This window comes from Necator americanus, chromosome IV (assembly GCF_031761385.1).
Source record: "Necator americanus strain Aroian chromosome IV, whole genome shotgun sequence".
In the NCBI taxonomy this organism is placed as follows: domain Eukaryota; kingdom Metazoa; phylum Nematoda; class Chromadorea; order Rhabditida; family Ancylostomatidae; genus Necator; species Necator americanus.
Genome location: NC_087374.1, coordinates 24,320,383 through 24,332,982, shown reverse-complemented (window position 1 = coordinate 24,332,982; position 12,600 = coordinate 24,320,383). Strand labels below are relative to the sequence as shown.

At 40.4% G+C, this 12,600-nt stretch overlaps 1 protein-coding gene across 2 annotated transcripts in view; it reads right to left on the bottom strand.

Moving 5' to 3' along the window:
* RB195_002542 (uncharacterized protein) overlaps positions 1–12,600 on the bottom strand; it is a gene marked incomplete at both ends in the record, with an annotated part of 50,076 nt that overhangs the window by 11,844 nt on the left and 25,632 nt on the right. For both annotated transcript variants that reach the window (XM_013436664.2, XM_064199847.1), the window contains one exon: positions 5,440–5,536. In XM_013436664.2, the coding sequence (XP_013292118.2) occupies positions 5,440–5,536 (97 nt within the window). The remainder of the gene's footprint in view (positions 1–5,439; positions 5,537–12,600) is intronic.

Sequence of the window (12,600 nt, the reverse complement as noted above, 5' to 3'; positions counted from 1 at the left end):
AGCTGAGTGTCGAACAATCGAACACGTCAGAAAAAGTATGGAATATTTCATGTGCATCACATTAGGAGTGGAAAGCCGGACTTCTATCAACCCTTGCGATTCCCAACCAATGGAGTACCACGACAATGTTCTTATTCTCCCAAACAAAGCTGTCACTAACTAATGGATCCCGGAAAAATGATAAGCGTACGTAGTGACCATGTAGACGCAGTGGAGACCTCTTACCACTGCGTTATACTGACATAACATAAATTTCACATAAATGACCTAGGGTTCAGATTCTATCCATTAAGAATAACCGTGAGTGCTCTTGTTCTATACGTTTCAATGAATGTTGGTGAATTCCTTTGGCGGGCTGGAAGTGCGATCCAGACATGTAATCCAGTAAAAGTATTCAAGTAAAAACACAGTAAATGATCATTGGTGCGCCGACCAGTGGGATCAAACCTTTCGGTTCCAAAAGTAGGATGACATGTGATTCTTTACAGTACAACACCTGTAGAAGAGAGTATATGTCATATTCCTGCATAACTGTTACCTATGCTACCTTAATTACGCAGGAAGTGTCTCCTAAAAGGAGCGTACGTGAAAACTTCGAACGCAGACTGCAAGATCGACCGCAAAAATCCAAAACTCCTTCCACAATGTCGGAAACGAGAAAAGTGAAGAAGACCAGAGAGCAGATCAATAGACGTAAAAAGTTGCCTCGTTGGGTCCACTGCTCTGATTCATGGGTTTCTAGAGAGCGATATTTTTCGTGTTTTTGTAGTGATACTTCAAACTACGCCTCAAACTCCATATATTACTGAAAGGTACTCAATATGGAAAATTTTTACGACTACGCAGTCTTCTGAGAGAGAAGCTTCTGTAGTACAGTACCATGACACAATGTCGAGAGGCACGTTGCGATAGTCACACAAAAACCTTTGTTCCCGCCAATTTTTCCTATTCTCCATTCAAAATGTAATCTTTGCTCATTTGATCTCAATTCACTATTTAAATCATGCACTGTCATCATCATCACCCTTTTCTATCAGTGTGATGAAAACGGTGGGAAAGTTCCCAGCGTGAGAAGTGTATAGAAAGTCCAAAATACAGAAGTAACTGAATACAAAAAAAAAACCAAAATAATGCACGTTGAAAAGGAGACGAAATCAATGCTCAACTACGGATACTATATAACTACGTACCAGAAAATGAAACCCGACGTTGATCGATTTTGAGGGAACGGCAGCTTTCTCTCTGCGTCTAATGATGAAGATGAAAAAAAAACAGGTATCGTCATTCGACAACAAATCCAATTAAATGAATCACTGCTCCATTTAAAACCTTGAAGTTTTTTCGCATGAAACTATCAATTATGAAACCGTAGCCTTAACAAAAGTTAAGACACAATTCTGACTGCTTCGTTTGAGGCTCCTACAGACCGGGCATAAATCAAGATCCATTGAACCAAGAAACTCAACCCAAAGGAAGCAAAAAGGAGGAAGAACGCGATGTAAGCGAACATGCACTGGCAATCAACTCCTAGGAAGAACAGGACCTGTTTTGGTTTGTCAAAACTAGAAAACTAGTTTCAGAGCATGACCAAAATAAAACACGAAACACGTGTGGTAAACGTCCTTGATTTCGCACAATAAAAATGGGAAAATACGAATGGAATGACCGAGTGCTTGCTTGTGTAGAATTGGATTGTGGTTGTCCGGAACGGCCGTCTCATCGATCCAATTTACGCTGGTTCGCTGCCGCAGATTTTCTGTCATAGATGGCGATAATCGATCGTACGGAGTTATTTTTAACGTGTGTCGGGCAAGAACTCGTGAAGGAATAACGCTTAGCCAACACTGGTGCAAAAATCTCTGTCAAAAGGAGTGTGCTGAAATCTGTTTTTTTCTAGATTGGTGTTTTTTTTTCTTACAAGACAACTCAGACCAATTCAGTTTGCAAGAAGTTTGCAAACTGGAAACTGCAAAAGCAGCATTTTACAAACTACTTGCAGAGATTAATAGCGGCATTCGTCATTGCTTGGATTGCAAAATAAGGACTCACATTTTTTTCACATTCTCGCGCCTTCTTCTTCGCTAACGCTACAGGGAAATAAAGGGCATATTAAATGCAAGTATCCCGATAATGCAGTAATTGGCGGTGTTTGGATCTCTCTAGGAAAAGCCATGATTGGAAGGGGTGGGAGGAGATTACGCGTATTGATGTGTGTTCATTCAATTCCCCCTTACCGTCCTGAAAAACGTGGGAACCGGCCTTCTTAAACTTTAATACGAAACCACGAAACTCCTTATAACTCGCCACCGTTGATGTACACGGACAACGTCTCCGAGGGGTTGGACGTGGAGTGAAGTGATTAGTGAGGTTTCTCCGGCGGCCTGTTCAACTGAAACCCATGTATGACAGTGGGAGCCGGCGCAAGCATGAAAGTGGTGATATAAGGTGCGCTGCAGGAAAATTCGTGCATGAAGACGTTTTCCACGCCGTTTTTCATGAAGACGTTTTTCAGGACGATTGCACATAAGCACGCTTATAGTCGCACATCTCTTACAATCTACGCCCCAAACATCATCTTTTCGCGAAGAGTTTCGCCAGTTTCGCGGTATGTAGCTCACGAAAAACAACAAAATAATGCTTGTACTCATAGAACACATCATATTAAATGATCGCTGTCAAGATACAGTAGCCCTACTCCACGTCATCCTTCAACCATTCAGAACGTGGGAAAAAATTTCGTAAGAGAAGTTCATTATGGAAGAATGCGCTCGGTATTAAGAAATTATACCGAGCACAACTAGTTTGAAGGTTTTTTTTTTGAAAATGGCTTTTGCTTTGTATCGTTATGCCAGAATTGCCGGAGTTTTGGCGCACTTCTGGTTCTGCTCAGAAAATAAAAAAAACTATTATGAACAAATTAATCAATGAATAATGGCTCTAGAGTTCTTCTCATATTTGAACTTTCAGAAACAGGAGAGGTCTCATCAACTATTAATTATTGCAACTATTGCGGTAAACGAATAATACTTGAAATTTGTTCGAAATGAAAATAGCAGATTAGTCCAAGAAACTTTTGTAAACTACTGTAGAGGTTAGGTTACGAAAGTGTACAGTACGTGTATTAGTGCTATATTGTCAAAGTTTCTGTCAGAAAATTCCTTCGAATGGAGTATTCTTCTTGGTGACTCCTTGTTTTTGACTTTACTCTCTGGACTTCCGCTAACTCTGTGTCGGAAAACACCTATTTTTGGACGCAGCCACTGCATACATACGTTCCTCTTTTGATGATGAATGAGAGGTAAAACGACAACTGTTAGAGGCGGAACTATTGCATTCGCAACCGTACAATAACAGGGATTTTTCCATTCAAAAGGGAGAAAGGGTTAATCATGTCACTAGTTGTGAGTAAGTTTTTATGTCATGAGAAATTTTCTCCAGGAAAATATCATTAAATGAACTTAAATTGAATTGTAAAGTTGCTATTCAAAAATTACATCTGGATAACCATGAGTTGGCTATCCTACTCAAATTATGGAACTATCGAGCGATTTGTAGTGGAGACCGACCGTCTTATGTATCTTTCTGTATTCTGTCCTTGCATCCAAGGTATGGTGTTCGACCGGGTCGACGCGACACGCGCGCAGCAAATGTTGGTAGCGCTGCTTCGAGGAACCTATCAGTGCAATGAAACTGCTCTATCGATTGTTTGGTCCATCGGAAAGAGTACAGAGGATGAATGGCTACAGTGTGAACGTGGTGCGTCAATCGGGCTGAACGCGTCCGGCAGCGACACACGAAAGGTCGTCGCAATTTCTTGCGGGAATTCTGATGAAGACACGAATTGTCAAATGTTGATTATGCCATCCTAAATGCTTTATGAGGCCATCGGTGCTAATCTGAAGTTGGAGCAGGTATCAGCTCATCTTGTGGTTGTTCACAGGCATCTTCCCACCAGTTACTTATTCATTTATCTGAAAACACGAATGTGCCATTAACAGAAAGAAGAAGGAGAGCTTTTTATGAAGAATTCTAAAACTTCGCCGGGTCAATTTTCCAATAAAAAAACGGTGGGGTTTCTAATGAGCCTCCATCCCTGTGATTGCGATACGTAAGTGTTAAAATGGAATTATAATACTTTTCAGTGACATTGTCCGGTACTTTGCTTCATTTTTTTGATCCAGGTCCACAAGAATTCAAAAGAGCAGGATCTAAGCTTCAGCAGATTAGATTCTCTTAATATTCTTATATTCACCGTATGATCCTAACAAAGCGTCAAAATGTCCCAAACCACAACCTTTAATTAGCTCCGACAAAAGCTACTTATCCGGAGACAATGCCCCAAACTTTTGCTGTTATCAAAATACTTCTATTTACTTTTTAAATATTTTTTATTTCATTTCGTCGTCTCTCTACCGATACATGGCAGAACCTTAATGACAACAAAGGTCGTTAAGAGAGGAAGAAATGAAGAAAGAGAGAAAAAAGAAGGAAAGAGGAAGGAGAAAGAAGAACAGAAGTTGATAGTTCAATATTGATTAAGGATGAAAATACTGAAGAGCAGAAGTCCAAATTTCCTGCAATCTTCTCGGACATATGACTTCGTAACTTCATCAACAAACATTGAGGGAGAAAGGACAAAGGCAAAAATAGAGGCAATGCACCTTCTAAAATACACTGGATTGCGCTTAGGATCGATAGCTTCACCAAAGGTGTGAATTATAGAGTGTTTTTTCTTTGGCCTTCAACCATATAATCATAGCTGGAAAACCACACAATGATTCACTTCAATAAGTTTTATGAACTGAGAGCGTTCCTGTACACACAAATACAAGGAATTCCTCTTAAAAGGTTATTTCTGCTCCTAGAAAATGCTTTAATAATGATCAACGCTCGTGTATACTTCGTATGCTGCAGCGGTGCAATCGACGAGCGTCCGATGTCATCGCTGGGGAGTTACCGACTATTGCTGGAATTGTAATAACCGCAGTAAACGAGTGAGCCGCGTAACCATAGCGTTAAGCCGTGTTTGGTTGGAAAAATGGCGATAAGTGCCTCTAACGGTTAAGCTACTCGTCCACAACAATAACAAATGGAGCGTCTCAAGGAGCACAGCAACAGCAGCAGCTGGACGGACGGAAAAGCAAACAAGCAGGGAGCCCTGTTGACAACAAACAATATTATGATTGAGTTCCATCCGTAACGTCGACCACAAGAGAGAGAGAGTGAGGAGAAGTAATCAATGAACAGGGATGAAGTGTGTGAATGTAGGGAATCATTTAGAGCATTGAAACAAGACAGACAAACGGAAGTCGCGTGACGTTGTAAACATGACGGTCGCATGTCCATCAGCGCTAAAACTTGTTCGCATAGCTCTTGTTGTTGGTCCGCAGAAGATGTGACGTACATAAACCGGAAAGCAGCTAGTCAACGACGACTTACTCTTAAACGACTTCCTATCCGTCAGGCTGACAACAGCTTCTCGATATACAGCTTGGAATCGACTGTTCAGCACATTACATACATCCTCGGATACGATCTGCAAGAGTACGACATAATGGACGGAACAAAATCTCTAAAGACCATTTCTTCTTAAAAATTTCGCCGAAGATGGGCGTGAAATAATGGATGTACACTTCACTTCCACGCCTCGAACTATGTAGTTGCTGACCGGCTTTTACCGCAGGAGTGGTTGTGAGCAGTTTTTGCAGTCGTGTGCAGATACTGACCATTTCTACGTGAAACAGGTCGAATTATCAATTTGCTTCAAGCACGATAAGATATAAAAGTTGAAACAGTAGCCTCTAGAAATTGGTAGAAACTTAAAAACAGCATATCAGGAAACGGACGATGTTGGATTCTCTGTGGCCGAAAATAGAGTTCAAGATGTAAACTACGAGTACGAACGTAGCTCCGCTCAGTTTCCCCTGATGGTCTTAAAAACGGCGTGGGAAAAGGCGTTTGTTCCTAAGAGGTGCGTGAGAACACGGCACCCTTGAGGTCGCCCTGCATCCACAAGCGAGCAGTCGAGAAGCGATGAGGTCTCCTCGGAAGCCTATTCATGTAAAACCAAAGAGTGGACTGCTGAGGGAACCAGAGCATGTACAAGCATGGCAAGCTCTAACCTATTCCGTAGGAATGGAAGTGGTTTCAACGCCATTTTTGAGAAGTATTGGGGGAAATTGACTGAGTCTCCGCTCATTCTTTTAACCTACACCTCGAACTCTATATTTGCCCGCAAAGACCCCATCATCGTTGGTTTCCTGATACAGTGTCTTTAAGGCATCTATACCACGTGCCTGGTCGCAGTCGAATAAATGTACGACCAGTCAGATTAATGAATCGACTGTAAATGATTTAGTCGAAGAGCGCTAAGTATCCTAATATTTAAAATTTCAATCTACACACTCAGAAAGTTACTCCCCTGCATTGCAGCATACAATTACATTTCAAAAATTCGCAAGATGAAGTTTCATTTTTTTTGTGGCTGCCACTGGTTTCCGTTTCATCATCAAAAACCCTTTTCTTCCAGCAGAGATGTTGTATATATGTTTCTTTGGAAAGTTGGGCTCGTTGCTACATACATACATGCGCGCACATGACAGAGTTTTAAGGGATTTTATCGGCCATCTAAAATAAATTCGTACAACTGAACATGCTACTCTATGTCTGCGACGTGTGACGACTGTTTCCTCATGCTGCAGAAATAGACATCACATTAATATACATGCAAATTTTTGGCGAACTATTAGTAGTTTTCGAAAAGTTGAAAAGTCAATACTTTGCACAAAGCAATTACTGCATTCGCATGAGCCTGAGCAAGAACACTGCAAACAATTTTGGGAGGAAGTGAATGAGATGTGCAATGAAATTGGTGTGAAAATGGACAACAATTGATTGATGATGATGGACAAATCCTAATTTAGTATTAGCACAGGGATTCCTCCAAGCGTCCGCCTGCAAATCTCACGGTGACTCGGCTAATGAGATAAGCACAACGATTTGAGTTTTTTTGGTCTTTGGTTTTCGATGTGGTCTGTTAGGGACGGTCATAGGTGCGATGGGGAGAAGCCGGACTCTCCTCAGGTGAAGGGGTTTAGCGCATGGGGTGCAGCTCAAGTGAAGGGAGTCCTTTCGCCAACCGTTCAAAAGTGAAGGGGGTAATTTCAAAAGGGGTAGTTTCAAAAACCCTTTTGAAAGTGAAGGAGGTCTCTTCCCCAACCATTCAAAGGTGAAGGGGGTCAGAGCACCGGTTCCGACTATCGCATCTGTGGGGACGGTGACTTGTTGCGGATAAAGTGTTTGAGAGAATTCTTCGAAGATGCAGAAGCATTTTCAAAGAATTCTCTCAAAAATGCCAGCCTTTGACGATGGCGAAACCGTCGAAACGTTACCCGTAATAACAGTGTTACAATTTTGCTGCACAGATATAGTAGAACCGCTAATTCTCTACAGCTTTAATATCATAACTTCAGCGATGTTGAAAAACTGACTAAAGTCACATGTTTGAACTCCAGAAACGATCGATATTAGTAGCATAGAAAATATTCTTTAACAAAATTAGCAAGAAAACTATCTGTTGTAGGATGTCCTCTTTTCTCGATCTTCGAGCTCAATAGAAGCTCAGATGTAGAATAGAAGCTCAAATATAGATGATTTGTTTCCTAATTTCTTTCTAACACATGAATGATATGAATGAATGTGGGTCGACTGGATTTCCCGCGGACTGCGAATTCGAAGATAGAGTTTTCGCAATGAAATTAGCGAAGAATAAAGGGATAAATTGTTTGTTTCTACTCAGTCTCTTTCATAGCTATTGATTCCGACCATTCAATCCGAATGAAATCAATGAGTAGACTATCTGGATATTTTGCAAAAAGTCCTAAACATATGCCGAAACATATGTACGATGGTATTAAATTAAATTTCGTCATTTCGTTAAAAATTGAGATTGGATTGGGATTGAGGATGCAGATCAAGAGATTAAGCGTTAGTGCGCTAAATTCCTTCTAACTTTCCAGAAAAAGGGTGCGGAAAACGGTTTCGTCGCACGGGTTCCACCTAACGATGCAACTTCGTACGCGGTGGAACGCGAGTGATTCCGCCTTAGCGCAATGTCTGTCCAACTGTTATAACCTAAATAAGTAGCAGAAGCTTCTCAACCTTGAGGGTCGTGAAACGCCATCGTTGAACATGCAGAACACGTTGCATCGTTTGTGACACCCGTACAGCTGAAACCACCTTCTTCCGGATTACTAGTAAGAAATGAGTGTTGTCACGCTCATATCCCTGAAGAACACTGCTACACCTATATCTAGTCCTAGTGAGATCCCAACATCGTCAAATTCGCACTGCGTTGCTTTCTAAGTTTTATATAGAATGGTATTCCTGGATGCAAGTTCTTACTGCAAACTGTTTTTCTTCAGTAATGTTCGGGATCAGATTAGTGATGTCAGGACTGTATCCATTATAATTCCTTAAATCCAAGGCTTGCTGTGTTAGGAGGGAAAAAATAGAGCGGTTTGCATCGAGCAATCCACCGGTAATGAGCGGAGATGTTTGACCTAAATTCAGAAGTGAAGGGGTTTTTTCAACGCTTAAGCTGGCAATGCAACGGCACCAGAGCCAACTGTTATGTCAAGTGATCGATCTTATCCAAGAAGAGTCCGGCACCAATTCATCCGTCTCTTAGAGGAATTGAGGATTCCGTTGATCCTGGGCGATTTCGACCAATCGAACGCGGACATCCCATAGCCACCTCTAACCATTGCGCTACAGTTGCGCCTAACCGACCTGATGCTCGGTGCAGTTGCGTAAGCGATCGTTAGCGATCGAAGCATCGCTGTTTGGATCGTGCTGGGATTATCGCTAGTTTCATGCGGGCGGTGACGATGAATTGTGCTAGCGAGGGTCCCCATCCGGTCCCAACGCCGCACCTCGCCGCTTCCAGCGCATCCACCTACGCAAGTGCGTTTCGATCCGACTACACAGCCGTCACAGGTATTTGCGAGATACAGTTTTCCAAATATCCTGTCTGCTAAAAAACTTTGACAATATCTAAACATTTGTTAGAAGGCGTTCGAGCTTCGCAGTTGTCAATCAACAATCGACAAGCGGACATTTTTCAGCCGTGGCATAAGCTCTTTGAGAAATGGTGGCTTTCCTTGTCTAAGACGGCGCATAAATCGAACGACAGGAGGATGAATGCGCATATTAATATAGTAAAAAAGAGAAGCGATGACCTGTAGATTTCAAAACTAGAAGGTACACAAGAAAGAAGATTACGCTACGTTGATAAAGCCATTCAGAAAACAGGGTTTCGACAGACGAAATCCCTTTGGAAGGGGAGAAATCCACGTGTTAACACGTGTTCAGCACGCGTTCACACTCGTTCCGTCATCATTAATCACATGTCAACACGTGTTGCAGCAGAAGTGGAGGGCCCTTCGGCCCTCACTTCGACAAAAATCACCCTATTCTTCAGAAAAAGTTATGCACGAGTCTTCTTTTGTTCTTCTTCTTTTACTTTTCCTTCTTTTTCATTCTTTCTTAAAGGTACGAAGATGAAGGGAGGGATGGTGAGAAGGGAAATTCCAAGAACAAGACAAGGAGAAATTGGTGAATTCTGCTTTTGAATTAAAAGACATGAAAGTGTTCAGTTGAAAAAGTGTTGAAGCAAACCTATGAGGGTATTTTCAGTACATTTGTGATCAATACATATCTCATGTCAGGATGAATTATTTCTGAAGTTTAAAGTTTTTTAACTGAGTAGATTTATGGGAGGAGAAAAAAATGATAAGAAAATAGAAACAAAACAAGGTTTTAAAAAATTGCAGCCACATCCATTCATTAACGGTCTCATTGTGTAGGTGTGGTGCACCGTACTTTCTGCAGTACTGTCCTTACCAAATCTATTATTAATTATTTTCAACTATGTCCAATTACATTTCGAACTTGTATAGAATCTGGAAAACAAATAAAAACAAATACAAAGTTAAATTAACAGGACCAGTGAAAAGCAAAGCGAACAAAGCTTCCATTGAATCCTTGAATTGAAAAGGGAGAATAGAGAAGCAGAAAGCCGCATAGAAAGCATGAAAAAGCATAAATGACCCTTGTTTTTTTCCTTCTTGTCAGAAAAAAGAATCCTCTCAAAAGTGGATTAAATTAGATCAATTAGACTAAATCCTAGATTAGGGTCCAAAAGACGGTGGATTTAATGGTGCGTTTGCAGTAACAAATCCATATCCAATATCAGATCCAATCCGATCAGCAATAACGTCACTCTAGGTGGTTTATCACTCTATTTATTTTATCGGCGTCATTTGCGTTGTCAGTCTCTTCTATTTTCAGTCAAATCAAATTTCTCTTCAAACAACATGAATTGACACTAAACTGAACTTTAACATGAATTTGCACAACGAATATAAATGCGCACGTGTAGTGAGAAAAATTTAACTTTTAGATATAGTTTTTTTTCAGTTCAATTCAAACTTCAAAAATAATAGTTTTCTTGACCTTGTTAGGAAAACTAAGAGGAAATCATTCCCCATCTACATCTTTCCGTGTAGGCCAAATTCAGTCCCGTTGCAGATTTAAGGTGGAGCAATATGTAGGTTTGTAATAAGCATTAGAGTTGGATCCATGGAGTAATATCGTGGTCATTTGAGCTGCACGGTCAAACATTATGAACTGAATTGAATTGAATCGAATTTTTCTTTTTTGTGATTTCACTGGATCAGCTTAGTTGTAATTCAGCCTGCGAAACTTCCAAATTTGTCCAATGTGCAATTCTCATATAAATACAATAGTTTCTTATGCTTGTTGATCCTGAAGAAAGATCCATTTGATATTTTAAGAAGTGCAGCTGATACTAAAATCGTAGTAAAATACGTTAAGTGAAAGGATCTGTGAAAAAAGCCAATTACTACTCCAGGATTCCGCAGGAACTCGCTCCTCTACAAATGGGAGAATGCGCGCATCCACCCGTGAGTGCTTGCCAGTGTTCGTGGCACAGTGTATCGATTCGATTAAATTCATAATGATCTGATCATTATTTCCTTTAGAAAGTTATTTTACAAGCAGTTTCCTTTGAACTTTAGTCTTCTGTAAGCTTTCATGCAAACGTCCCTATATACATACGCTGTAACTTGAGTAGATCCACGAATCATATTTTCACGCTTATTACGTCGCCACTTCTACCCATTTTTGAGTTTCAAGTGATTCCAAAGTTATCGGACTTATTGTTACATATCTCATGAGAAGATGGAAATTGTTACCTACATGAGATTACATGAGATGGATACCGGATATGGATGTGTTCAGTTGGATGAAAGCGATGCGCCTTCAAGTGATGCAATAAGTAGAAGGAAGAGTAAATATACATCAAACGGTGAAAGAGCGTCCGGACACATCGCATTGATTCAGCTGAACGCATTCGATTCCGACCATTGAAAATCTGAGTAGGGAGGAAAAAACAAACAAACACAAGCAAAAAAGACGCCGTCTTTGTCATTTTCAAGCATCTGCCCTGCTCTAAAACAATGTGACCACAAGTGACAATAAGCGTCCATGAAGCTTCTATAGCCTTATTTTCTAGGAAAGCTGAACTGGTGCTCTAGCAAAATCAGGTAAGATCAGTACATTAAAGGAATGCGATATTAAAATTAATCCAATGTTCTATAAAAAGCAACTTTTATGGCTATTAAACAAATGAACGACCCTTGCTAACAACGATAAACGATACTGAGAAAGGACCGCTTATTTTTAACCTCTACACTCATAACCGCATTGACGATCTTTCTATCTTTCTTGGAATAAGGGAGCGGAGTCGAAGAGAGATAAGGACAGAGATAGAGGGACTTTTTAATGTCTCGCAGCGAACATCAATGGGTCTCGATGCTGTTAATGGTGGTGGTTTTGAACCTGCTTTTTTCTGTCTTTGGTAGTTTTCTTTTTTGCTGGTTTAAGAAACAAGTGCTTTCGAAGCTATTTTTCGGAGTGTGTGTTGGATTATACTGGCAGATCTTACGTCTACGTTGAGTTATTGAGATCCAAATCTGATGGTGAAGTGCAAAATGAAAAAAGACCTTGAAAAGACTAAGAAAATGAAATTAATTTTTTCCTTCCTTTTTCTTTGATCAATTAACGAATCAGAACATCTCAGAGGAAAAAAAAACGCGCAGGAATACGGCTTTAATTAGGCTTTCTGTACAAACTTCTTGTGTTACTTCAATCCTACTGCTGGATACACAGTTTTACACAAAACTGCGAAATTAAGAACAGTACCAGGCACATACATCACATTTTATGCGGGAGACTGAAAAGCGGAAAGGAGAAATAAACAGAATGTTTCCCCAGACTGTCGTTTAATTTTTGTTTTGCTAACACCATGGGTTTTTTTTTTGCGTTGATGAGCACGCATTCGATTAATCCGAGTTCTAGGCACATAGAGTATCTGAAGAAGGACCTTTAAGGTTGAATAAAAAAAATTTAAAAAAATAATATGGGCATGGAGCCTTCGAGTATATTCACGAGCACACCTCCTCTAACTTTTAGTAATCTCCTTTTTCTGAAACGTTAGAAGTTACCCAAGTTAAGCGA